This window comes from Panthera onca, chromosome C1, assembly GCF_046562875.1.
Source record: "Panthera onca isolate mPanOnc1 chromosome C1, mPanOnc1 haplotype 2, whole genome shotgun sequence".
Taxonomy (NCBI): Eukaryota; Metazoa; Chordata; class Mammalia; order Carnivora; family Felidae; genus Panthera; species Panthera onca.
Genome location: NC_138346.1, coordinates 3,633,861 through 3,661,848, shown reverse-complemented (window position 1 = coordinate 3,661,848; position 27,988 = coordinate 3,633,861). Strand labels below are relative to the sequence as shown.

Below are 27,988 nucleotides of genomic sequence, written 5' to 3'. Positions count from 1 at the left end.
CCAGGCCCTTCCTGGCGCGGCTGCTGTTAGTGGGCACAGCATCTGGCCTGCCCGGCAGGTGCCCCCTTCAGAGCCAGCCCTGCATCTCCCCTCTGCGGCTGGGCCTTCTTCCTGTCTTCTCTCTGCAGCAGCTCTCGGGCTGTGAAGGACAGAGGAGGGTGGTCTGGGAGCGGAGGCCCCCGGCCTGGCATGCACCCTGTACGCGGGGCAGTCCCGGGACCCCGTCCTCCCTGACGGTTACCCAGAGCCATGAAGTCCAGGCCCCTGGCAATCCTGCTCACCTTCCAGCCCCCGGAGACATTCTGTCGGGTCCCAGGACGCCAGAAAGGAGACCCAAGAAGCAGAGGCAGTGATGACTCCCCTCCCCCACCATCACCACCACCCCTGCTCTCCTGGGGGCCCCACCACTCACCTATGGTGCTAAAGACCTCAGTCACCTGGTGGTTCAGTTTGGCCGAGGCCTCCATGAACAGCAACTTCTTGCTCTCCGCAAACTCTTTCCCTTCCTGAAGGAAGTGGCCGCAAATTTACAAAAAGACTTTCCCCGGGGCGTCTGGGTGGCTCAGTCCGTGGAGCGCCCAACTCTTGATTTTTTTCTCAAGTCATGATCTCATAGTTCTTGAGATCAAGCCCCGCATCAGGCTCCGCACTGACGGCGTGGAGCCTGCTCGGGATTCTCTCTCTCCCTCTCTCTCGATCCCTCCCCTGCTCATGCTCTCCTTTCCAAAATACAGAAATAAACTTAAAAATAATTTTTTTAAGGAAAAAAAAGTCTCTTCCCTAGGAATACTCAATTGCCTTCTAAGACCCGAGACCAGTGACGGTTTCCAATTCTGTGTTTCGGTTCTCTCCTGCAGGGGCCCAGGGCCGGGGAGGCAGGGAGGCGGGGAGGCCCTCGCAGGGGGAGGGCTCCCCTCCCAGCAGAGCCTGAGCCACCAGGGGAAGCTGGCGGCTCCCTGCCTACACGTCTCTCAGCACCTTTGGGCTCTGATGTAGGGCCAAGCAAGTGAGAAGGCAGGAAATGTGGAAGCCGAGCCGAGCTGAGCCCTCCTTCTGGGGGTCCCCCCTCACTCTCCACACGGGTGAGTACTGCAGGGAGTGATGCATCAGGGTGTCAGGGGGGCACCGATACAATCTGAACAAGGTGCGGACTTAGTATTGCGTGAATGTCCATTTCCTGATTTGCTCACTGCTCTGTGTTTTTGCGAGACGTTAGTGTTCGGGAAGGCTGGGCGAAGGGCATACAGGAACTTTTTGTGGTACTTCTGCACCACTTTTTTGTAATCCTGGAATTATTTTAAAATGAAAGCCAGGGGCACCTGGATGGCTCAGTCAGTTGAGCATCTGACTCTCAATTTTGGCTCAGGTTGTGATCCCAGGGTTGTGGGATCCATCGAACCCCACACTCTCTCTCTCCCTCTGCCCCTCTCCCCCACTCACAATCTCTCACAATCTCTCTCTCTCTCTCTCTCTCTCTCTCTCTCTCTCTCAAATGAAAATTGGGGGCACCTGGGCTGCTCAGTCAGTTAAGTGTTTGACTTGGGCTCAGATCATGATCTTGTGGTTTGTGAGTTCAAGCCCCACATCAGGCTCTCTGCTGTCGGCACAGAGCCCAACGTGGGGCTTGAACCCAGGAATGCTGAGATCGTGATCTGAGCCGAAGTCGGACACTTAACTGACTAAGCCTCCCAGGCACCCCAACTATGGCTTTCTTTAGTTTCTAGCCCTTGCTCGGTTCCTAGCAAGGAAATCTGGATTTTTTTCACTTCTCCCTTTTTCAATCATTGATTGAACACCCACATAACTCAGCCCGGGATGAAGGGGCAGGAAAGGCCACGGTTTCTTCGTGAGCCTGGCTAACCCGGCCAGGGTCCTTGGAGGCCGGCCACATGGGTCCCCCCGCCCCCTTCCAGAAGGGCTGGCCTGGGCCTCCCCACATGTGGGGAACAACCATCGCTAGGCCTGACTTTTCCAGGAAAAGATCAGAAATCTTTGCCCAAAAGGGACATTCAAGTAGGAAGTATATACGAGTGACTGTGACGTGCGTGCAGGTGTGGTGTGCACGCGGGTGGGTGGGAGACTGGGTCGCGAGTGGTCGTGTCCACCTCGGGGTCACCCCCTTCTCCCCTCGGGGAGTGACACAACCCAGTCCCGAGCGCTACCTGGAACGTCACCTCCCGCCGCTCGCCGACGTCCGTCTTGTTGCCAACCAGCATCACCACGACCTCCCCCGGGGGCGCCTCCCTCTCGAGGTCCTACAGCCACTGCTGGGCTTTGCAGAAGGAACCCTAACGAAGAAAAAACATGAACGCCACACAAATCTCACGGGTGCTCTTCATCGGCCCTCCCAGCAAAGACATGCGGGCGTGGCAATGCAGATGTCCACGGCCACGCTGCGAGGAAGCGCCCACCGTCCAGTGGGCCAGACGACAGACCCCCCCGGAGGGCTGCTCTGTCCCCTGAGGCGGGGCGGCCCGGTCTTCTGGCTTCGGGGCCCAGGTCATACCACAGCTCCTTCCCCTCCCCACAGGGCCCGAGTCTGGAGGCTGCGGGCTGTTCGGGGTCAGGCCTCGGGCCCCTCACTCCTGGGGGCCCTCCGGGACCACTCTGTGCGGGAGAGTTGGGGGCGTGGCTATCATCTGATCCTAACTTCCAGACCCTGGAGACCAGGTCTGGGGGGGGGGGGGGCGGGGGGAAACTGCCCTGGGCCCCAGGCTGCCCCTCTCCCCCCCCTGCCGCTGAGCTGCTCAGGTGGGCGGCCTCCCGTTCCCCAGCCCAACCCGTCTCCCTCCCCGCCCTCACCCCACCGTCTCTGGGTCTCTGCTCTCTCACTAAGGACTGTCTTCCCTTCCTGCTCACCTGCCCACCGTACCACCCGTGCCCCGCCTCACCCCCAACAGGCTAATCCCCACTTTCCCCTCCCTCCCTGCAGGAAGTCTCCCAACCCCAGGCTGAGTCAGGTGCCCCTCCTCTCAGCTCCCTTCCCTCCTCCTGCTCTAAGCACCTGCTCACGTACTTAGTAGCTACCCAGATGACACTGTGGGGGACGTACAGCCAGGGGCCGCGTACTATTTCCGCGACAACACCCGTCACCAATTCGGCGGGCACCCAAGGAACCGTGAGCGGTAGACGGGGGTGCTCCGTGCGGGGTTCTGAGAGGACCACGGAGGGGCACAAACTCAACCACGCAGGAGGAGCAGGGGTTATCAGTGAGGGCTTCCTGGAGGAAGTGACAGACTTTCATTAAGCGTTTTCTACCGGCTGTGGTGGTTTTACCATAAAGCACCAGCGCGGGCCGGTCACAGAAAGCCCCCAGAAGCTAGCGTCCCCGTGCCTGGGAGCCCAAGGAAGCAGGTGCCTCGCGAAGGCGGGTGGGGACGCGCCCGGGGGGAGCCTCACCCTCCTGGTGATGTCGTACACCAAGATGGCCCCACTGGCGCCCCTGAAGTACAAGCGGCAGACGCTGTGGTACTTCTCCTGGCCGGCCGTGTCCCAGATCTCCAGCTTCACAGCCACGGCGCCCGACTCCAGCTCCTTCGTGAAGAACGCGCCTGGAACGGAAGCCCGGGGACAGCTTCGCCCACAGGACGGGGTCTCCCCGCCCCCAGCTCGGGCCGGGCCGTCGTGAGCCCTGGGCCCAGAGAGACAGCTGGCCGAGTCACCATCGGGAAGGCCGAGCGATCCCCTCTCCCGGAAGACGGCGGCTTCCACGAAAGGAAAAGCGTTACAAGTTGCCGTGGACCCTTCGCAGATTCCGCAGAGGCTCCGGGCGGGAAGATGGGCTCTCGGGGCCCAAAGACAAAGTCCTCCGGACGGCGTGACGTGGAAGGACCTCTGGGCCTGGGCCTCCCCACATCTGGGGGCCTCTGACAACCAGGGGTCCAGCACGTCCCAGTGGGCTTCCAGCCATGCGGCTGAGCCCCGGGGACCTCTAGAACCGTCCGCACCCCCGCCCCACCGGCCGCTCAGTGACCAGACCAACCTGGCCGAGAGGTGCTCACGACCACATCAGTCGTCCCCCAAGTCCCTCCTGCCTCCCGCTGACCTTCTGGCCTCGTCGACGCCTCTCCCTGCCGACCTCCCTTCCCTGAGGGCCCCGCTCGGCGTCGTTCCTCTGGCCGCCCGGGTGTCCGCCGAGGTCTTCAGGCAACAATCAGCCTTCAAGGGCTTCTGCTGAGTCCCCCCCTCCTTCCCGAGGACGGGTCTCTAGCAGCCAACCTGTGCTCCTCACACACACACACACACACACACACACACACCCCTGATGGCACAGGTGGACTTCTGTGTTCTCACCTGTCGCCCTGGAGCCAGTGAGCCGGGACCTGTATTCATTCCCATCCCTGCTTAATAGTTACATGCAGCGAAGGACCTACCTGCCCCAAACCCTTCATTCTACGCACTGGGAAATCTGCCTCCCGTTTGACTTTTAGCTCTGAGCTTTACTTGCCGAAGCAGTGAGGTTTTAAAATAGTTGTTTAGCGGGGTGGCTCAGTCAGTTAAGCGCCCGACTCTTGATTTCAGCTCAGTTCTTGATCTCAGGGCTCGTGGGATCGAGCCCCACATCAGGCTCTGTGCTGACAGCACGGAGCCTGCTTGGGATTCTCCCCCCGCCCCTCACGAAATAAATAAACTTTATAAGTAAGTAAATGAAATTGGTGACACCAAGGTGTTCTGCTGTGTCCTCTCCAGAACTGGAGGGAGGGGCTGGGAGGGGCCGGGGAGGCCGTGTCCAGAGCACGGAGGAGGCTCTAGGCGGAGCTGCTGGCCTGCCCAGACCCCAGGCCAGGTTTGGGACCCATTAGGGGATACTGGCAAACACAACCGCGTGTTTGGTATTAAAACCGTCACCGCCAGGCCAAGCGCGTCCGTTCCCGGAGCTGCCATAACAGTTACTGCTAACTGGGTAGCTCAGAACAACAGACGTTCGTTCTTTCCGCCCTGGAGGCCAGAGGTCTAAAATCAAGCTGGCACCGGGGTTGGCCCCTTCTGGAATCTCTGAGAATTGTTTCCTTGCCTCTCTCCCGGCTTCTGGCAGTTGCCGGCACCTGCTGGCATTCCCCAGCTTGGAGACACGTCACCCCATCTCTGCCTGTGTCTCCACAGGGCCCTCCCTCTGTGACTCTGTGCTTGCTCCCTCTCTCCTGTTCTCCCTCTCTCCTGTTCTCTCTCTCTCCTGTTCTTATGAGCACATCTGTCGCCGATTCAGGGCCGGCCCCAAATCCAGGATGATCCCATCCCAACATCCTTAACTAATCACAGCTGCAAACACCCTTTTTCCAAACAAGGCCACATTCACAGGCCCTGGGGATCGGGATGTGGATTTATCTTTTGGGGGACAATGCAACCCGCTACGGACACTGGATAAGGGATGAGTCTGGGCTGAGGTTTTCAGCGCAGCGCGGGTAGAGTTCTCTCACACGAGAACCTAGTTTGGGGTGGCTCCTAACAGAACCCACCAACAGGCGTCCTCTGCCCGCACAGCCTGCATTGCCCTGTGTGTCCCCAAACCAGAAGTCAGATCAACTTCCGAGGTGTTGTGCCTGGATGTTTGTGTCCCCTCCCAAAATTCATAGGTGAAGTCCTAACCCACAAAGAGACGGTATTAGGAGGTAGGGCCTTTGGGAGGTGATCAGGGCTAGAACAGGTCATGAGGGTGGGGCCCCATGGTAGGATCATGACCTTGTGAGAAGAGATCCAGAAGGCTTGATCTCTCCCTCCTTCCCCCTCCCTCTCTCTCTCTCCCTCCCTCTCTCTCCCTGCTACCTTCCCTCTCTCTCTCTCCCCACCATCCCTCTCTCCCCTTCTCTCCCCTTCCTCCCTCCCTCCCTCCCTCTGCCCCCTACCTTCCCTCTCTCTCCTTCTCTCCCTCTCCCTTCCCTCCCTCTCTCCCTCTCCTCTCCCTCCCTCCTATGCAAGGACAAAGAAAGGCTACATGAGCACACAGCAAGATAGCAGCCAGACGGCAGGTACCCACAAGCCCAGAGAAGAGGCTCCAAAACAGAACCTACCGGCCTACATGCTGACCTCAGATGCCAGCCTCCAGGAGAGTGAGAATAAATCACTGCTGTGTAAGCCACCCCGTGGGTGGTGTTTGTTATGGCAGCCTGAGCAGCTACAGCTCTGGGTGGAACAAAGCTGCAGCCTATTTCCATAGTAGGACGAAGGGCTCCCAGCCCTCACGGGGCTTTTGCCAGGATGGAACGTGATGTAAGCAGGCCCCACTGCCAGCTTCCCCAGGGGCCTCTCGGATCTGCCTACTCTTCAGCAGCCCTAGCTCCTTATCTTTTCCTTCTCCACTTTGGTTTTTTTTTTTTTTTTTTTTGAATGTTTATTTGTTTTTGAAGGAGAGAGAGAGAGAGACAGAGCACGAGCGGGGGAGGGGCAGAGAGAGAGGGAGACACAGAATCCAAAATGGGCTCCAGGCTCCAAGCTGTCAGCACAGAGCCCGATGCGGGGCTCGAACTCACAAACCGTGAGATCATGACCTGAGCCGAAGTCGGACGCTAGACCGACTGGGCCCCCCAGGCACCCCTTCCTTCTCCACTTTGTAAAAGATGGCTCCCCGTTGAGCTTAAATCCATGTGCAACCCCAACCAATTTGCAAGGAGGGTTTCAGTCCAAGTGATGACCAGGCACGAATAACCAGATACTTGCAGAGACCAGAACCTTATCTGCCCCAGAGAGAGACACAAGCTCCCTCGGGGCCCCAGGAATGGAATCCAGAGCAACCTGCCAGTCCTGGGCCCCAGGGACCCCTGGGTTCCAACCAGGAAGAGCCCACATTAATCACTTGTTCAGAAACCCACGGACCGCATTGTCTACATTGTCACAGCTAAAGCCAAAAAGTGATTGAAAAGTAAACTTCCAGGGAATCCAGACCGACTTGGAGATTTTGCCTGAAATGATATTAGCAACAAGGTGGGGGGTGGGGAGGGATCAGGCCAAAACCCAGGGGATTTTCAGTTTCTCGAACACACTGGCACATTTTCACAGGCCTTGGATGGACTGAGCCGGGGGCGCCTGCACAGTGACGTATCGTGGCCCCGTCACGGCACAATCCAGGCCTCCTCCCCCTCCCCCCTCCCCCCTCCCCCACCTCCTCCTCCTAGGCTGGTCCCACCGAAGACCTCAACACAGGTGCCCCAGAGCCAAGGACGCTTCCGGCCACGCCCCTCGGCCACGCCCCAGCCTCAGCTGCACGCCCTCTGGGGTGGGGGGGCTCCCGGAAGCTGGTGCGCCGAACAGCCCCCATCTGCGCGCCCGGCTTGTACGGTATCGCCCCAGATTAAAAAGCGTCTCTACAAACGTTGACATAAGGGACGTGGTTGTGCTCGCTCTCCTTCTAATGTCAACAAACAGCTGACTCACTCCTCTGAGCCTCTTCGTGGCGTTTGCCTTTTCCATAAACATCATCATCGGAGCCCCGGTTGAAGGAGAAATGGATGCCTTCTCGGGGCCACCAGGATTCAGCAGCGACAGTGGAGAATGCTTGCCGCCTTTCCCTGACCGGAGAGGCACTGCTACCCGCGGGCGAATACGCCCACAACCACTAGATGTCAGCATTTCTCCAAAAGATGTCACTCCGTGCAGGCTGGGGAAATGGGCCCGAATCCCCGGGCTGCGGCCAGTTGGGACTCCAGGATGAGGGGTCGCTCTGTGGGAACACTGGTGGGGTCTTCGGGAGCTCTCTGTGGTTCAAGCCCCCCAGCCACAGCACTCCCACCTGGAGCCTCCACCTCCCCCACTAAGCTCTCTCCTGAAGTGGGACCCGGGCCTCGCAGGTAGGTGGCTGGGGGTGGCTGGGGTGGCCAGGAGAACCAGGGCTTTTCTGGTCTCCCCTCAGCAGGCTGCCCCCCCCCCCCCCGCCCCGAGGAGGCTATGCTCACTTGGGATTCCCACTCTGGCTCTGCTTCCGGGACATGAGTCTGTCTGTCCCGGTTACCGCTCTGGCTCCAGAATCCCCTGGTTGGAAGGATGGGGGTCTTGCCCTGAGACAGCTAGAACACCGTCCTGACTCAGACACCTTTCCAGAGGGCGGTACCCAGAGCCTGTGCCATCCTCTGTGGCCAGGTCACTGCACGCAATTGCCAACAGATCCAGACCTCCTGGGGGGGCCCAGGGACCCCAGCCCTCCTGGAGTAAAGTATCTTGAAGCCAGCATGCTCGGAAGGCAGCAGCACCCTGGACAAGCCAGCCCCTGGTCCCACCCTGTTTTCTGCAGTGCGGGCGTGGGTGATGACCTTAGTCACAAGATGGTGATCGGTGCCTTTAGACAGCCTTAAGCCCGCCTTGCAGGGAGAGCCCCCCCCTCCACCAGGTACAATCCCGCTTACCAACCCCTGGGGATCCGAGGCCCTGACCCCAAATCTCCACCCCCTGCAGACTCCTGCTTTACTGAAACCCGACCGCCTTCTGGATTCCACATGTGTCTGACCAGCACAGTCCTCGTCCCCTCCCTGCGGTGCTGGGCACGACCCGGGGCTCTGGGGGGAGTGTGGGAAGTGCCCGCACCCGAGCCATCGGCCCTGGCTTCTCCTCTAGCGGACTAAGGAAGGGCGTGCTGTCCCATGTCACTTACATCCCACGGTGGGCAGGATGCTCTTGAAGTCATTCTTCACGTACCGGAGAGCCAAGCTGGACTTGCCCACAGAGCTACTTCCCAAAAGGACCAGCTTGAACACGCGGGGCTGGCCCAGGGCAGCCCCGGGGCAGGGGACACCTCCCGCCTGCGCCATGCCCTGCAAAGAGACAGCATTTGCAGGAGGTTGAATGAATGAGTCGGAAGCAGCCTGGGTCGATATCCCTGCCCCACTCTGCAACCCCGTCTCCCCACCTGTAGAGTGGGGTGAGCCGTACCCGGGTGACAGGTCTGTTGTAAGGAACTAGTTGGGGGTCGTGTTTGGGAAGGGTACGGGCAGTGCCCAGCAGGACCCATAGTTATCATAGGGGCTAGTTATCATAGGGGCTTACTGCCCTCAATCCATTCTTCTCACTTTAAAAAAAAAAAACATTACTTAGGGGCGCCCGGGTGGCTCAGTCGGTTAAGCGTCCCACTTCGACTCAGGTCATGATCTCACAGTCTGTCAGTTCGAGCCCCGCATGGGGCTCTGCGCTGACCGCTCAGAGCCTGGAGCTGCTTCAGATTCTGTGTCTCCCTCTTTCTCTGCCCTTCCCCTGCTCTCGCTCTGTCTCTGTCTCTGTCTCTCTCAAAAATAAATAAACATTAAAAAAAAATTAACAAAAATAATAAATAATTTTTAAAAACCCATTACTTATTCCAAAAATTATCTGAAACATCCGAGAGGCAACGTACCGTCTCTGTGACTCACGGGTTCAAGTTGGTGTTTCAGAATTATCCACCTAAAGAAAAAGTTGGTGTCTCAAGGACCTCGACGTTTTGGTCCTTCCCACTGTGTCTAAAGCCTCAGCACCCAGAGAGATATGCCGTGGAGGAAAACAGCTCTGTGATCAAAACAAATTTGGGCAAACCGCGCGTATCTTTTCTGTACAGAAAACTTCGGGCACCTGCCACAGTAGAATGGAGACCGTCCTCGAGCACCGTGCTGCATTCGCACACTGAGCTATGGCCAGTCTTGCTTCACTCACGTCCCCAAACCCCCTCCCGCCAAAGATTGGTTTGAAGCCAATCCCAGAAGCCTCGCTGTTTCATCCGCAAATCTCAGTACATGTAGGGGAATCTTTTTCTCTTTGTAATTCATTTGTTCAAGAGATCAGATTGTCCTGCGACTTTCCAGTCTGGGTTTGGCTGTTTGCTTCCGCTGTGGTTACTGAGTGTGTCCTGTGAATGCTGTGTTTCCTAGAGCTGGGTGCTTCCGAACAGAGATCTGATCAGATACAGCAGGCCATCTCTTGGCCAGGATGCTTCGTGTGAGCCTTGCATTTCCTCAGAAGGCAAGTAGCGGCCAAGCGCTGTCGCGGTGATGCTAGGGGTCACTGAAGACGTTGCCAGACCCTCTGTTTCACGAGGAGCTACAGACTGGTGGCATTCCAAGGTCACCACTTTGTCTCCGTGTATTATCCGGGGCGCTTCTAGGAAGAATCCTCTTCTAAAAAAAATATCGACTGCCACCCCTGGCAGGCAGTCTTAGGAACATCTCTGCTCCCTCGTAACATGGTGGGGAGGAGGGAGACCCCCAAGGGTTATGGGAAGGGAGGAAGGGAAGGAATTTGGAAGAAGAGGAAAAGCATGTCAAAGTCTCAGCACAAACCGGGCTGGGTCTGAAATACTAACGAGGCTGTTCTAAGCAGAAGTGACGGGGCGGGGGGGGGGGGGGGGGGCGGTTACGGGTCTGGAGAGAAGGGTTCACTGGTGCTCCTGCCCCTTGGGGACAGGGGACCGTGGGAGGCATGTGAAGTGCCATCTTCTATGGGACTCACGAGTTTCTCCATCAAGTATGATGCTTACAGGGTCAACGTAGGATGTTTCAGAGAAGGTTTAGAAAAATAAAGCGTTTCAAGTTTTCCACCCATGGTTTTTGTGTTTTTGTTTTTGTCTTTGTTTTTTTAAGCTCCCCAAGTGATCCCGGTATCTGCCAAGGCTGAGAACCGCTGCTGTGACTTTTATCTTTGTTCTTCGGGGCTGGGGGCAGGGCAGCACACGCAGTAGGTGCCTAACGAACACCCGAGGAATGAGTAGCCGTGTACCATCCAAACACACAGGAAGGGGCAAATGACCCATCGAAGCACCAGTGTTTCGAAATGCCTGCCTCAACTGAGGACAATTTCTTAGGACTTGAGGCAGGACGCGAGCGACTTGGCCGGGAGCAGGCTCTCCGTGGAGAATCAGCCGGGGGTGGGTTCGGGGTACAGTGGCCTGGACGGCAGCCCAGCCCCGCCCACTTCTGCCGCTTCACACCCAGACACACAGCAGCCCCTCGAGGGTCCCGGGAGTGTCCGTCCTCCTCTCCGAGAGCCCTCCACCCATGCAGTTCCTTCCGCAGATTTCTGACCCATCGGTCTAAACTCAATTAGCCTAAGCCCATTAGGTCTAAACCCATTAGTCGAAGACTAAACTCAAAGCCAACGCAAAATAAACATGAACAAAATAGGAGAGACGCTGAAACGTCAGCCGGGCCCCCCAGGAATAAAATCTGTAGCTTGATTCCAACTCTGCAAGCCACGTGGCAAATCAGAGCCCAGGATTCTGAATGGAATCACCACGAAAGGTAATAAAATGATATTGTCTCAAAGTTCAGATATTTCCGGAGACTGACTATGCATCCACTCTGCTGTCAGATAAACTGGGGACTTTGCTTCTGGTAAAGCACCTAGATCCGCTCAGGGCTCGCTGTCCCAGCTGAAGCAGACTTCTGTCCTGCCTCAGCGGCCACCCCTGATCACATCCGGTCCCCACCAACAGCAGGTAAATAAAACAGATAAAAGTCTCTTCCATCACGTGGCCTGCGGTCCCCTGGCCCTTTTCTAGCTTGAATTAATCTCAGTTTGTAACTCTGCCTTAACTCAAAGAATTATTTTTTAACAACTTCACTCTCTTGCTGGACTAGAACTTCTTTGTTTTTTTAATTCTTTTTAAAAAATTTTTAATGTTTTTATTTATTTTTGAGAGAGAGACAGAGCACAAGCAGGAGAGGGGCAGAAAGAGAGGGAGACACAGAATCTGAAGCAGGCTCCAGGCCCTGAGCTGTCAGCACAGAGCCCGACGCGGGGCTCGAACTCGTGAACTGCGAGATCATGACCTGAGCCGGAGTCAGACACTTAATCAACTGAGCCACCCAGGTGCCCTACTGGACTGGAACTTCCGAGATGCACTTGATATAATTATTTTATTAATACCTTTTCGCATGCACCAGGCTGTAACCTCTCATGAGAGCAAGGACTGTGTTCGTTGATCGTATAGTAGGTGCTCAATAAATACCTCATGGACACGCGTAGGAAGGGTTCGGCAAGAAGCCGTATTGGACAGACGCGCTGTTTACACTGCACAGTTTGCTCGGCCGGCCAAACCCCAGGCAGCCTGCCAAGCGGTGACCTGGGGTATCTACAAAAAGGTAGAAAAAGATCCATACAGAGGGCTCAGCCCCGAGGGGCCAAGAAAAGCTGACCGATACTTGCTTCACGGTCACCCTGCACAGGTACTCGGGCGAGGCTGTGATAGGAGAAGCAGCCAAGCCTAACGAAGAGGCCAGCTCCACGGAGGGGCAGGGCAGACGTGCCCACACGCCCCTGACCGGCTCAGGCTGCATAGAGCGTCCCACTGAAGCTGAGCCGGAAGCCTCGGGGGGGTCCTGGCGTTACCCTCACCTTACAGAGAGGCCCAGCAGCTTTTCTAAGACAGAGACACAGAATTCGAAGCCGGAGCGGGCCGTGTTCACTCTCACCCTGGGTTCCCTGGGCACTGGTGTGGTGTCAGCCACTTGCAGAGGGTGCCAGCATGTGCTTCCCACTTCGAGAACAGTGGTGCAGGGGCGCCTGGGGCAGAGGGGGGGTGGTTCAGTTGGTTAAGCATCCGACTCTTGATTTCGGCTCAGGTCATGATCTCACCGTCTGTGAGTTCGAGCCCCGCACCGGGCTCTGCACTGACAGTGTGGAACTGCTTGGAGCTCTCTCTCTCTCTCCCTCTCGCTCTGCCCCTTCCCCGCTCGCTCCCTCTCTCAAAATAAATAAAATAAACATTAAAAAAAAAAAAAAAACAACAACAACAGTGGTGCACTGAGCCTGCCCAAGGGAGCCACCAGCCTGGACTCACCGAGGACAGTAGCTGAGGACAGTCAGCTCAATAGCAAACCCTCTGAAAAAGAGAGCAGGACGGTGGTCACCAAGGGCTGGGGGTGGGCAATGGGAAGATGTCAGTCTAAGGGTATGAACTTCCGGCTACAAGGTTAGCAAGGGCTGGGCATCCGATGTACGGCACGGAGGTCCTAGCTACTGATACTGTATCGTATACTCGCAAGTCCCCAAGAGGGTAGATCTTCACTGTTCTCAGTGCCAAAAAGAAACAGTAATTGTGAGACAGGACGAGGTGGCAGCTAACACCGTGCTGGGCATCCTGTCGCAATCCATAAATGTATCAAATCAACAGGGTGCCCGCCTTAAACCCACGGTGTCAGATGTCAGTTACACCCCAACAAAGCTGGAAAAAAGAAACACTTTTAAGGATGCAACTTCCAAGCTTTCTGCATCACCCCCCAGCTAACACCTCGCTTCTAACAGGAAGGACTTAAGGCTCCTGCTTAGAAGCCGGTCTCCCATTGATTTGTACTGGAATTTTGCACGGAGAAAGTTCTAACACACCTACGGCAGCACCTTCTCGAGTATGTAAAGATACCCCTTCAAGTTTGCCTTGCTATTTATGCGCTCAGATTAATAAAGCTCTTAAATCTAGAAAATCTTCAGCCCCAAACATGTCCGGATGAATCAAAACAGGTGGAATATGAACGAATACACCATTACCACGATATCACATTCCAGCATCTTGCTCCTTTGGTGGTGATACATCGCTTTGTTTAAAAATAGTATTTCATGGGGCGCCTGGGTGGCTCGGTTGGTTAAGCGTCTGACTCTTGGCTTCGGCTCAGATCATGATCTCATGGTTCATGAGTTGGAGCCCCCCATTGGGTAGTGCTTGGGATTCTCTCTCTCTCTTTCTCTCTCTCTCTCTCTCTCTCTCTGTCTGTCTCTGCCCCTCCCCTGCTCACTCTCTCTATCAAAATAAATAAATAAAAACTTAAGAAAATAAAAAATAAATAAAAATAGTATTTCACCATCAATATAAGCACATCGTTGTCGATAGGAAAAAAATTAAATCCCCCATAATCCTACATCCTTAATATAACCAGGAGTGCCATTTGCCTATTGTCTTCTTGTTTTTCTTTTCTACAAATCTTAAAAACAAGCCAACCAAAACCCATAGTTTTAACGTGAAATCATGTATCCTCCCCTTAAACAAAGCAATATGTATTAAAAGAAGCTTTTCACATTGCTGTATATGTTCTATATGCATTCAGCATACAGACATTTAATGACCCACAAAACACTCTCACAGCTTTTCCACTTGGCTGAACCATTTCCCAACTGCTAGATCTTTTCTTGGGCAGAAGTGTTTTCTCTGTAATGAATAAGGCTGCAGAAAGCACTTTCGTGTGTACGTTTCTGTGTGATTATACGTTGTAAGTTTCCAATAGTCATAGACTGGAGCCCTCTGTTCAGAGAGAAAATTAAAACTATGACTTCTGACCCAGCCTTTAGAATTTAATCAAGATGGGGTGATTTGAAGTCCTCCTAAACACAAAGATGTTCTCAGGAATGAAATATTCATGATTAGGGTGAAGAGACACTCTCTACGCTTGTCTCCTTTCCACAAAAGGGAAAAAGAAAGGGTTGCAAACCCAAGCTAGTCCTTTTTCGGGGTGGGAGAGGGCATTTGGGGGAAGGGTCTGATTTGCTGAGTCTGTCATGCAGGACGTCACCCGTGTGTCATCCCTGCCCCAGAGTGTAAAAAACACAGGGATTTCGTGCTGGTTATGCCGACGCCAGTCTGTGCTAACTGGGCACCTAGGTCATCTTAAATGGGTCCCTTCAAGGGCTCCTCTCCCCCGCCAGCAGTTTCCAGTGAACACCTGTCTAGGGTTTTCCCAAAGAGCCACTATTTAATTTTTGTAATCTTTATTTATTTTTGAGAGACAGAGTGAGAGCAGGGGAGAAGAAGAGAGAGAGGGAGACACAGAATGCGAAGCAGGCTCCAGGCTCCGAGCTGTCGGCACAGAGCCGGACGCGGGGCTCGAACTCAAAAACTGTGAGATCGTGGCTTGAGCCAGAGTCAGCCGCTCAACCAACTGAGCCATCCAGGCGCCCCTCAAAGGGCCCCTATTTAGACAGGAGGCCCCTTCTGGGAGCCTGACCTCGCCGCCACGGGGATCCAAACACCTCTGGTCGTCAGAAGAACAAACTCCTCACCTGGCACTTTGCCCTTTGGATACGTGCCCGAGGACAAAGTCACAGACACACTCACACACGTGCATACGTGTGCACACACAAACACACACCGAAATACACAGACACACAGACACTCACAGACACACAGACACTCACACACAGACACAAGCATCGCACACGCACGCACACACACACTCACACTCTACAAAGCACACGGAAGTTAAAACAATGACTCATGTGTGTCCCAGGCCTGGTCACCCCCGGGAAGCCTGACGGCTTGTCATCAGTGTCCCCGCAGGGCCTCTGCCTGCGACCCCTCTCTCAGTCCTGTGGCCTGGGGAAAGGTTTGCTTCCCTCACCAGGCGGCTGGGACGGTGGGAGGTGGGAGGGCCGGGAGGGGCGCAGGTCCTGCTCCAACAGAAAACAGGTCAGAACAGCAGCCCGGGCCCAGCCCCACCCCGCCTCCAGCTCCAAAGTCAACCTTCCTCCTCCCTTCCGGGAGGATCCCAGGGCAAAGTCCACCAGGGTCCGTGTCACCTGGGATGGGGGCAGGGCGGGCCAGATATAGAGCCTCTGCAGGTGTGAGCTGTCATTCAAGGCAGGGGAGCTGGGGGAAGCTCTAGGCTTTGTTCTCTGTCCCTCCTTTCAGTGCTGAGGATCCCTTGGTCCTTCCTGGGGGCTGCAGGTTCTCTGTTGCTCTCAAAACTTCAAGCTCAGGGAATAAAGGGTTGTATTTTGGTCCAATGAACTTATTCCTGCCACAGACAGCTGGAAGCCAGCTCTTGTGGGGCCCTGCCCCCGAACCAGAGGCAAGCCAGGGGGGGGCTGGTCCTGGGGTCGGACAACCAGATCCTGGTGCTACGGGTGGGGGTAGGGGGCGGTGAGGGGCTGTGTTTCTCTAACGCCCCCTCCCAGCCTTGTCACCCTTCGGCCCGACTGCTCCTCCCAGAGGACGAGAAGACCCGGCCACGGGAGGGACGGATGGAAGGGGGCTCCCATCCCACTTAGCTGCCAGGAGACATTCCCCACGCCCCCTGGGGTGCTGGGATCTTGTGTTGGAGGGGGTTCGTCTATGCCAGGCTCCTGCTGTCAGGCCCTCACACCGCCCCTTCAGGACCAGCTTCTTTCTGGTGTGCCCACACCGCCCCTGGGGCAGGGGATCCTTCCTTCACACAATCGTTTCCTTGGGGATGTGGCCACCTCCCAGGATCCCACCAACAAGCGTGGCTGGGCCCTGCCACTTTGGAGACCCAGGAGCTCTCCCTGCCTGTGAATGGCACCTTCACGCCCCCACACACACCCCTGCAGACCAGTAACCAAAGGTCCGGGGGAGGATGTGCTGTTCCGCCTATATAACCATACGGGGGAGGGTCCGGTTTTGAAACTGATGACGATGCTTTTCTTCTCTTTTTTAACAGGGATGGGCTTGTCCCCATTTACGGTGAAGTATCCACCTTCCTGCAGGTGGGGGGAAGGGGGCACAAAATGAGAGAGTGTTGTAAATCCCAGTTTTACGGCAGGAATGCAGAGACAAGGTCGTTGATCACCAGCATCCTACCTCCAAAAAGGGAGTTTTGTGCCTGAGGTCTGACAATAGATTTCAAAGCCAGGCCCTCACCACAGGAGAGATTTTTGGAATCCGTTCAGCCCCCATGTGACTATCCAGCTGCCCGGACATTCTATTACTGAGGGCCCCAAGGGGCAGGCTCAGGGCCCGTGTCTTCATCCCAGGCTCTGTGACAGACGGCCACCAGCATGTGTATCACCTCTCGGTTTCCGAGGGTCCGGGGTGTGCACACAGCCGGCTGGGTCCTCTGCTGAGGGTCTCCCAGGCTGCAGTCACGGTGTCGGCTCAGCCACAGGCTTTCTGGAGCCGGAGTTCCTTTCCGAGCCAGTTGTGGGCAGAACTCAGCTCCTTGCTGTTGCGGGACTGAGGTCCCCTGTTCCTGCTGGCGGTCAGCCAGGACCCGTCTCAGCCCTTACGGTCCACCTGCTGGCCCTTGTCATGTGGCCCCCTCCCACAGGGGTCACACATGCCAGCTTGCTTTTGCCAGGGCAGCAGGAGAGTCTCTCTGACTTCCAGACCCTCTTTTAAAGGGTTCGCCTGATTAGGTGAGGCCCACCAGGCACATCTTCCTTTTCATTAACGCAAAGTCAACTGATAAGGGACCTTAATTACATCTGCAAAAAACCCTTCGTCTTTGCCATGTAACATCACCTAACTCAGGAGGGACATCCATCCTATCGACAGCCCTGGGCATCCTCAGGGGGAAGGGATTATACGGGGTGTGGACACCACGGGCCGATAGTGCAGAATCCTGCCTACCCCATGCCTGAGCTAAGGCCCACACAGGGGGGCACACCTTGCCCAGCTGACCCAGAGTAAATCTACCCATTAGCGCACTGCTGGTGGACCGTGGGAAATCAGGCAAAAACGGCAAAGTCATTCACTTCTGTGACACCGTTAATATCATCTTGATGGAGCTGTATAACTTGTGAGCTCTCTCTCTTGGCATTTTATCAACTTTCCTGCACGCGCATCAGCAGAGGGAATCTTTGCTACGCCACGGAATCGGGCCGTACGTATGTACAAGCATCCACATTCGCAGGCGTATACAGTAAAACCTTGGTTTACGAGCATAATTCCTTCCGGAAACACACTTGTCATCCAAAGCGAATTTCAAGAACCGTTGGCTCAGGGGTGATCGTGTGACGTTCGGCATCACGTACTGCTCGGATCCCAAGACCACTCGTTTATCAAGTTAAAATTTATTAGAAACGTTTGCCCGTCCTGCGGAAGTCTTACAGAACAAGTAATTTGCAATCCAAGGTCTTACTGTGTTCCCCTTTGGAAAGAAATACAAAATCATAGAATGTGGAAGCCGGAAGGGCCCCTGGGGATTATCTGGTCTGAGCCCCCAGCTAGTGTCTGAAGACCGTCTGTAACACCCCCGCCAACCGATTCTTCAGACTCTGCTCTGCCATCTGCAGTGACCAGGGATTTTCTGCTTCCCGAGGCAGCCCCTGCATGTGGGTTCTTTCGCACCCAAACCAGCCTTCTGTAACGTCCCACCAGTGTGCCTTCCTGGGGTCACATGGCGAACGCCTGACCCACCGCCACAGAAACATCTCTGAGATTTTGGAAGCAGTTATCAGGGCTCGTCACAGACACTGCCAATGACCTGCCCAGCACCCCCCACCCTGCCCCCAATCCTTGTGTAGAGGCCACCGGTGTGGCCCAGACTGTTACCACATCTTTCCAGGAGACGCGCCCAGTGACCCCGCTGTGGGGGTTTGTGGGGAAGAGGTGCGTCCCCTTCCTTCTTGGGCTTCCTGTAGTTAAGGATCAGACCCAGTGTGCTAGATGGCTGAGGTACGGGTCTTCCAGAATGTTCTTATCTCCTAAGGCCTCTGAGATAAGCAGAAACGGCCATCTGCCTTGCCTCCAAACCTTCACCCTTGCTTATCTCAATGGAAAATTCCGGCAGGGATTTCTGAACACCGAGTGAAATTCCTCAGCTCAGCAATCAGTTCGGTGCTTGGCTCACTTCCAGGCTGGGCCGAGCAGAGCAGAGCAAAGAAGCAAAGTCCGGCCCGAGGCACCCAGGACCCTACAGGCCGGGACAGGGGCCTGCCCGGTGAGAGGCAGCCTCCCCAGGTTCGGACAAGGTGCTAACAGAGCGGTCGGTGCGAGCAGAAGAGGCAGGCTCCCCCGGCCAGACGGAAGGGGAGGGTCAAGATGGACCCTTCAGGGAGGTAACACCGGACCCACCGAGGAGGGACCAGAAACTCGCCCAACGGCAAGAAGACGAAGGGCCTTCTGACGGGGAGCAGTTGGGTAGCGACGGATGCCGTCCCCCTCCCTAGTCCGTGACCCCTCCCCTCATTCTGCTGCTCTCCACTGGCTAAAGGCTCCCAGGGCCTTTAGCGCTGCTGTTCCTTCTACCTGGAAATTTCTCCTCCCAGACGGACACACTTCAGGCCATGTTCGCTTCCGTTGTAACAAATGACCATAAACTGGGTGGCTCAAAACAACACAGACTTAACTCTTTTATAGTTCTGGAGCTTAGAAGTCGAAATTAAGGAGTTCACAGAGCTGTTTCCTCCCAGAGCCTCTGAGGGAGGATCTGTCCCCGGCCTTTCTCCTGACTTGCGGTGGCTGCTGGCAGCCCTCGGGGTCCCCTGGCTGCATCAGGCCCGTCCCTGCCTCGTCCTCACAGGGCCTCCTCGGTGGGCCTCCTTTTCTCACGAAGACACTGGCCTTGGATTTAGGACCCACCGCTTCATCCAGGATGACCTCATCTCCAGATCCCTAACTCAATGACATCTGCAAAAAGTCTTTTGCCAAATAGTGTCACAGTCACGTGTACCATAGGTTAAGACGTGGGCACATCTTTCAGGGGACCACACGATTCAGCCCACAACAGGGCCTGCTCTCACAGCCCCCTCCCCACAACTCTTCCTCTGACCGACCTACCCAAGCACTCCCTGCCCCTCGGCCTTGCGGTATTTTTCTCCATATGACACAGCGGCTCACATGTTTTATATTTTCCTTATTGTCTATTGCTGTCTCCCTGACTACACTATAAATTCCTAAGGGCAGGATTTTTTAACTGCTCTGTTCACTGTTGTAACTTCAGGGCCTAGAACAAGTCTGGCACATAACAGTCACCAGGTAAGTGTTGGTTGAACCAATCTTTGCATGTAAGCGTTTAGAGAAAATTCTGTACCCACGATTTCAGGATACTCCTGGATCAAACCCGTTCACCCATGAACCTAATATGAAGAATTCCTTGATTAGAAGGAAGGATTTCTGAAGACAGGAAGACCTACCTTTAAAGTCAAAACTAACATCACACTTAATGGAAAAGCAGTAGGAGTATTTTAATTAAATACAGAAGACCGAACAAGTATCCCCTGTATTAATTTTCCTTTTATTATTAATTTCCATGACATTAAATTCCCTTGGTCACACATTATGATAGTAAAACCAAAACACACACACACACACACACACAAAACAAGACAGAAAGAAATAATTAACATAAGAAAGAAGGATAGATGTCATTATTTACGGATAATTTTATACTTAGAAAATCCAACAGGACATCGGCTATAATATTATTAAGGATAGACTTTTAGAAAGTAACCAGATAAAAGTGAATTAAACTACCAAACATTAATTGATGAGAGACACAGAAGACCGGATACGTGAAGACACTCCATATGTTCCCAGAGATTAAGCATCATGACGTTGACACTTCCTCTAACCCAGCTTAATTTAATCCAACAGGAGCTACCATTTCCTTGGCATGCTTGATGAAAGCATAGAACAATCTGCCTGTCAAACATCGACTGTTGTAGGCTGGCTTAAGAACCTATGCCTCATGTCTTGTCTCAGTGGAATAACATGTTTTAACTTTCAAGTACACCACTTATAAATAAATATTCTGAGCACAGTCCATGATGGGGGAAAACTCATTAGCATGAACACACTCCCCATCCTTCCCACCACATACCTTCTAAATTTTTTTTTTAATGTTAATTTTTGAGACAGAGAGAGACGGAGCATGAACGGGGGAGGGGCAGAGAGAGAGGGAGACACAGAATCTGAAACAGGCTCCAGGCTCCGAGCTGTCAGCACAGAGCCCGACGCAGGACTCGAACTCACGAACCACGAGATCATGACCCACACTGAAGTCGGACGCTTAACCGACTGAGCCACCCAGGCGCCCCTCCCCCCCCACCACCACACACCTTCTAAAAGGGATTCTGGCTTCGCTTTCTCTGCTTGCTCCCCAGTCCCTGCCTTCCACGGGACTTTTTCTCCTGGCTGCCTGATTCCCAGCCTTACGGGGCTGACTTGGGAGTGCAAGTGAAGAGGGATAGAGCTGGAGAAGAGGTAAAGGGGGTACAGACCCCCAAGAACAAAGTGGGCAAGCCTGTCTGCATGTTCATGTTTCATGTGCGTGTACTGAAAACAGTAGACAGAGTTGAGTCTTAACATTTTTCTCCTCTCTGCCTTCTAATTTAGAGTATCTGGTCCATTTACCTTTAATGTAATTAATGATATGGTTCTATTTCAGTCTACCATCCTGATGTTCATTTTCCATTTGTTCCCTCTCTTCTTTGTTCCTTTGTTCTTTTTTTCCATCTCTGTGGAGTGCATCAAGCACTTGTCGTATTCCATTCTCTCTCTTTTAGTGATTTCTTAAGTATATTATATTATAGGGGTGCCTGGGTGGCTCAGTCAGTTAAGCATCTGACTTCGGCTGAGGTCATGATCTTGCGGTCATTGAGTTTGAGCCCCGCATCGGGCTCTGTGCTGACATCTCAGAGCCTGGAGCCTGCTTCAGATTCTGTGTCTCCCTCTCTCTCTGCTCCTCCCCTGCTCATGCTCTGTCTCTCAAAAATGAATAAACATTTTTAAAAAGTATATTATATTATAATTGTAAGTTATCTGATTTCCACTGGGTACTTTTTTTTTATAATTTCTGAATCTCTTCTGAAATTCACACTTCTTTGCCTATTATATGATCTCTCTTTCCATACGGATTCTTGACCATATTTGTCAGAGTGTTTTAAACTTTTTGTGCACAAATTCCAACATCTGGTTTGTTTGTGAGTCTGTCTCTATTGATTGGTTGTTTTGTTTTGTTTTGTTTTTCTCTTAACCATGGGTCTCATTTCCTTTACCCTTGAAGAGTGTTGACCTGTTTTCAGCAGCCAGTTCAATTACTGGTGGATCACCACGAACCTGTGGGAATTTTGCTTCATACCTGGTTGGGGTGGGACCTATTTTGATTTGCCATGGATCCTAGGGTGAATATTAGTCCTGGCACATAGCCTTGGCTCCTAAACTGAGGCCCTTCTGGGGTCTCAATGGAAAGCCTAAGGCATCTACCAAGCTCTTCTATGTGACAGAACATGAACTCCACACTCTGTCTCCCCTACAGTGGGCAGGAGCTGAGGCCCTGTCAGCTCTTCGTGCCCTACAGGTGACACTTGCCACCAAGCTTCTTGCAGTCTTACCTGTGTGTGTGCACCATTGAGACATCAGCTAAGGATTTCAGGACAATCAAGATGCAGTATTTGGGGGCTCTCTCCTCTGTGGCCCCCTTCTCTTTAAGATTTCATCCCTCTCCCCAACAACAGCAGAATACATATTCTCCTCAAGCTCCTGTGGAACACTCACCAAGATAGACCACGTCCTGAGTCATCAAACACACTTTCACAAACCTAAAAGAATAGAAATCATACAGTGTCTGCTCTCAGTTCAACAAAATTAACCTAGAAATCAGTAATAGAAAGATAACTGGAAAATCCCCAAATACATGGAGATTCAACAACATACTTCCAAATAACGCGGGAGGCAAAGAAGAAATCTAACAGGAAACTTTAAAATGTTTTGAACTAAATGAAAATGAAAATACAACTTATCGAAATTTGCTAGATGCAGCAAAAGCAGCACTCAGAGGGAAATAGATAGCAGTGAACGTAGTAGAAAAGAAGATAGATCTAAAATCAATCATCCAAGCCTCCACCCTGGGAAACTAGAAAAAGAAGAACAAGTTAAATCCAAAGTAAGCAGAAGAAAAGAAAGAATAAGAATTAGAGGAGATGTCATTGTAACTGAAAACAGGAAATCAACAGAGAAAATCAAAGAAATCAAAAACCGGTTCTGTGAGAAGATCAATAAATTAATAAGCCACTAGCCAGGCTAAGAAAAAAAAAAAGAGGGAGGAAACAAATTATTAATACTGGAAATGAAAGAGGACATCACTACAGGCTCATGGACAATAAAAGGATAATGAAGGAATACTGTGAACAACTCCATACCCACAACATGATAACCTGGATGACACGGACCAGTTCCTGGAAAGACACAATCTGCCAAAACTCACGCAAGAAGAAATCATCTGAATAGGCTTATGTCTATCAAAGAAACTGAATCAGTAATTAATAACCTTCCAAAACAGAAAGCACCAGGTCTGGATGCGTTCACTGGTGAATTCTACCAAACATTGAAAGAAGAGATCAAACCAGGTCTCTACAATCTCCTCCAGAGGACACAAGTAGAGGGAATACTTCTTAACTCATTCTATGAGGCCAGCATTACCTTAATACCAAAACCAAAGACATTATAAGAAAAGAAAACGACAGAGGGTGGTTCAGTTGGTTAAGCGTCCAACTTCGGCTTGGGTCATGATCTCGCGGTTCATGAGTTCGAGCCCTGCATCAGGCTCTGCACTGACAGCTCAGAGCCTGGAGCCTGTTTGCATTCTGTGTCTCCCTCTCTCTCTGCCCTCCTCCGCTCTCTCTCTCTCTCTCAAAAATAAATAAACATTAAAAAAAAAAAAAAGAAAACTAGAGATCAATATCTCTCATGAACAGATACAAAAGTCCTCAACAAATATTGTCAAATCAAATTCAACAATGTATAAAAAGAATTATTCATGACGACCAAGTGGGATTTAACCCACGTATGCAAGGCTAGTTTAACATTCAAAAATCAGTTAATGCGATCCATTACATTTAGAGGCTGAAACAGAAAAATCACAGGGTCGAGTCGGTAGATGCAGAAAAAGCATTTACAAAACCCAACACCCTTTCACGACAAAGACTCTCAGTACACTAAGATTTTCCCCCTTATTTTCTAGCCATTCTTGGCAGCCTGAACTGCATTCTCTGACTCTTCAGACCTGTAAGTTCTAGTTGCCCTGCCCTGAGCACGTGGGGAGGCCCTCAGAGGGAAGTCGTATCAACACGATCTCATGCAGAGCAGGTCCCTTCCTTCAAGGGCCGAGTCACCCCCGCTTCTTCATCCCACGCCAGGCTCCGTGCTGGGTCTTGCACATTCCCAGTCCTTCGCTGCTCACAACCTCCCGTGCTCTGGACCCAGCTTTATTCATCTTTTACAGATGTAGGAACCGAGGCTCAGAGAAGTCAATGACCTACTGCGGGTCCCACAACCTGCAAAGGACAGAGCAGTCTCCGAACTCACGTCTGTCAGATGCCAAGGCCAGGGCCTGACCCTCCCTCTGTGCTGGTTGACCGGCACTTCCTTCTCTCAGTCAGGGAGGGCAAGGCAGCGGCCAGGCGGGCCCTCTACAGAGTGTAGTGCTGGACGTTCCAGCTGCAGGGGTGAGAGGTGAGAGCCCATCCCTCCGGGTGCTCCCCCCGAACCTGTCCTATCAGCAAAGCGGGAGGAGGGAGTTGCTGGGAGGTGAGGAACCCTGGACCAGCTGCTGGCTGGGGAGGCGACGTCCAGATCGGGGCCCCTGTCTGGCGCTGGTGTGGCCGTCGCTCTTGAGACTCTATAGCACCAGCTTAGCCCCTCCTTCCCCAGCTGCAGGGTCCCCAGTCCCTGCCCAGCGGTGGGCACAGGCCGCCAGGTTGTCAGCTCTTCGGCCGTAAGGACTGACAGGGATTTCAGTGGTGGGGGGATCCTGGCAGTAGGTCTCGTGGGGGCTGGGCTGAAGTGATTCAGGACTTGCTGCAGCTCCGGGGACCAAATTATAATCTGCCGCCCCTCTAGAGTCCCACCGCTGTCCTTCCGTTCCTTCCTTCTGTCCACTTTCTTGGTCTCTGCTCTTGTGGCCAAGTGCCCACAAGAGAACATGATCATCCTAGTTAGTCACGTGGAACAAACAAGTGACATAGTGCGTGTGTGCTCGTGTTACAACCGTTATCTCTGTGGGGTAAACTCCGTGCCCCTGTCAGCTGGGGCCCAGGAGAGATGGGGGTGCCTCCCAGCATGATCCGTGCAGCACGCGGGGCCAAGCTCTGAAGGACTTGGGCTCGGTCCGCTGTCCCATGTCGGGTGATTATCCTCTCAGAGACCCCTCGTTGGGTTCAGCTCTGCACTAGTTTCCTGGGACTGGGGGCTTAAAACAAGAGAAATGTGTTGCCCCACAATCCTGGAGGCCCGGAAATCAAGGTGTCCATAAGACTGGTTCCTTCCAGAAGCTCTGAGAGGGAATCTGTTCCACGCTTCTCTCCTAGTTTCTGGTGGTTCCTGGCAACCCCTGGTTCTCCTAGGACGCAAATTTTGGGGGATGCTCGTCAACCTAGTACTAACACTTAGTGTCCAAAGACCTCCTCTTGGTTCAGGAACCCCCGAAGGACTGGGCCTGAACAAACGCCCAGTTCGCTTTTCGCAGAGACAGACCTCCCCATAAGCATGTTGGCCGAGCTTCTCGTGAAGATTTATGACGCCCACGGTGTTACGAGTTGGACTGCGTCTCTCCCAGAATTCATACGCTGAAGCTAATGCCCAGTACCTCCGCGTGAGACCTCATTTGGACATAGAGGCCAAAGAGCGGTAATCGGGTTAAAGTGAGGTCATCACAGTGGGACCTAGCCCAGTACAACAGGTGTCCTTACAAAAAGGGAAAGTTAGGCCGAGATGGAGGAAACGCTTCTAGAAGCCAGAGGACGCCAAGGATTCCACCAGAAGCCAGGGAGGGGCAGGGGGCCGATGCTTCCCCACTGTCTCCAATGTATTTTGAAAACATTCTTTTGGCTGCAAGTTACGAAGTTAACTGAAGCTACCAGGAATAGAAGGGATTTTATTAGACATCTACTGAGGTTGCTCATCAAAGCCCAGAGCAGGGGGCTTGGAATCCACATCTCTGCCCCTCTGTGTTCACAGCAGCCCTCAGATCTGGGATGGACGAGAGACCAGCCCTGCCCGGCTGCCAATCACCCCGCAAACTCCCCAAACTCCCATCCCCATGAGCCATCGACGGTGGGGGACGCTAGGGGAGGCAGATGGGGTGTGGGGAACGTGAACAAACGTCTGAGCAAAAGGGGGTTCCTTGTGCACAGGGCAGACAGTCCTCAGAGCGATGGCTGTTACTGGAATGATTATCACGTAATTATTATTACTCATGCGGTGCACGGCCTACAAACTCCAAAACATGACAACCAGTCTGGTTTTATATTGTTTCAACTTCTCAGGGCAAATGTACCTAAAATGCATGCTGATCCCAGACAGGAAAGACACCCGTGGCTGTTCCGGAAGCGGCTCGGGCGTCCCTGCAAATTCCACGGGTTGAAACCCCACGCCCCCATCCCTCTCCACCCCCACCATCTGATGGCGTTCAGAAGCAGGGCCTTTGGGGGAAGATTAGGCACAAGGGCGAGGGCGAGTCCTTTAGTGCCCTTGTAAAAGAAACCCCGGAGAGACCCCCCCCGCCCCTTGCACCACTGAGGACACAGCAAGTCCCTGAACCAGGAAGCAGGCCTCCACCAGACACGGAATCCACCAGCACCTTGATCTTGGACTCTGTAGCTTCCAGATCTGTGGGAAATGAAGGTGCTGCTCTGCTATAGCAGCCCTAAGGGACTAAGACAGCCACAGAAAGCTCCAGGTGGGGCACCCGGCATGGGGGCTGAGTCACTCTGTGGCAGCCTTGCCGGGCAGGCGGGGCCCTTGACCCACGTCTTGTCCAACAGACCCTGGGCTCTGTTAGCTCCGAAAGCGGGCTCCGTGAATTCTAGACCCGTGTGATATGATCCTAGGACCAGCGTTGCTCGGCCAGCTGCGTTTGGAAGGACCGCTCCCTGCAATCCCTTCTTGGGGAGTCAATGAACCATCCCATTTGCCCGAGGAGTCCCCTGGGGGAGCTGTGCACCACCCCACCCCGTTCACCTTTACTTCGACCCGCATTTCCCAAAGTTACTGGACCCTAAGTGCATCTTTCGTGAACTACCTATTATGTGCCCTGGGACTAGTGGTAAGGAAGCACATGTTGAGGGAACCCACCCAACCTGGTGCCAGTGCCTCCTTGGGGCACTCCTGGACATGTATCCCTCCCTGAGGCTCCTTGTGCCCCTTAGGCCCCAGCGCTAAAAACGTCCTTGCTCGTGCTGCACGAGTGCCCTGCACCCATGCCTGCTGCCCTCCCAGCAGCCATGCCATTCAGCTTCTTCGCATCACCAAGCCCCCTCCCCCACTTGCCCTTCTGGACACTCTGTCGATGGCCCACATAAATTTACTCCCAGAACGAGACCAAACCCCCAAGAGCAGTCTGACCAACACAGAATGGAGTGAGCACGTCATTTCTTTTGCACAAGAGATCTGCAAACTTGTCCTTCATTAAGTATTTATCAAAAACCTTCCCGTGCCCCCCGGAACTGTGCCAGAGAGCCCTGCAGCCACACAGAAAAGCCCTCGAGGAGCCTACTGTGGATTGAAAAGGCCAAAGGAAACTTCGCAGAAGTAAATCATAATACAAATTCCATCACTCGCAACAGCAATACAAGGAATGTTGCCCTAACAGTAGATGGTGAGCCCCTGAGAGCATGAAGGGCAGTCAGAGTCGCCCAGAGCACTCAGTGCCCACCCCCCCCCCAACCCCACCCCGGGCCAGAAGCTCAGGATGCGCTGGAAGAAACGCTGTTTGGAAGCCAGGCAAGGGAAGGCAGGTACCTGATCCCCTTCCAGGCCTTTCTTCCTCTCCAGCTTTGCTGTGAAGAAGTCTTCTCCTAAGGACCGCGGCCCGAGTAGATGGTTATCCTGCCCAGAGCACGGCAGGATGCAGAAGACCCCATCCCAGGGGGCAGAACTGGAAACAGGGGCTGGGGTAAGATTCCACAGCGGGAGGCTCTGTAATTACACCAGGACTGGTAACTGTAAAAGCCCCAATAACCACAGGAGGCGCCACCATCGACAGTGACAAAGATGATCTTCAAGGATGCCGGGAAGGGCTTTGCTTCCCTTGGGACTCCACCAAAGGAGGCCACCCCTCTGCCTCATTCCCGGACGACCTTCAGAACATAGTTATTGAACTGGTCAGTGAACAGGTGCATGGTGGGTAAATAGGAAAAAAAAAAAAAAAGACCTAGCAGAGTTAAACGGCCATTTGAGTGAATGAATGAAAGACACGTGTCCTTCAGGAACTAAAATAATTTGAGTCCCGGCATGCTGATGGTTTCCCCCACAATGCATTCGTCGACCACCCAGAAAGGCAAAAGCAAGCTCTTGCCCAAGACTGGGAAGCAGAAAGTTATTGATGTATCCTGCTTGCACACGCGTGTGCACACACACACCCACGGGGGTTCACACAAG

General features: G+C 53.6%; 1 protein-coding gene across 1 annotated transcript; it reads right to left on the bottom strand.

Moving 5' to 3' along the window:
- Nucleotides 1-10: 10 nt before the first annotated feature.
- Nucleotides 11-27,684, bottom strand: RAB17 (RAB17, member RAS oncogene family). Its single transcript, XM_060625884.3, is given in 6 exon segments — nt 11-139; nt 413-506; nt 2,163-2,288; nt 3,400-3,551; nt 8,579-8,738; nt 27,350-27,684. Coding segments are annotated over 5 exon segments (642 nt in total). The 5' UTR covers nt 8,736-8,738; nt 27,350-27,684; the 3' UTR covers nt 11-26.
- Nucleotides 27,685-27,988: the final 304 nt, after the last annotated feature.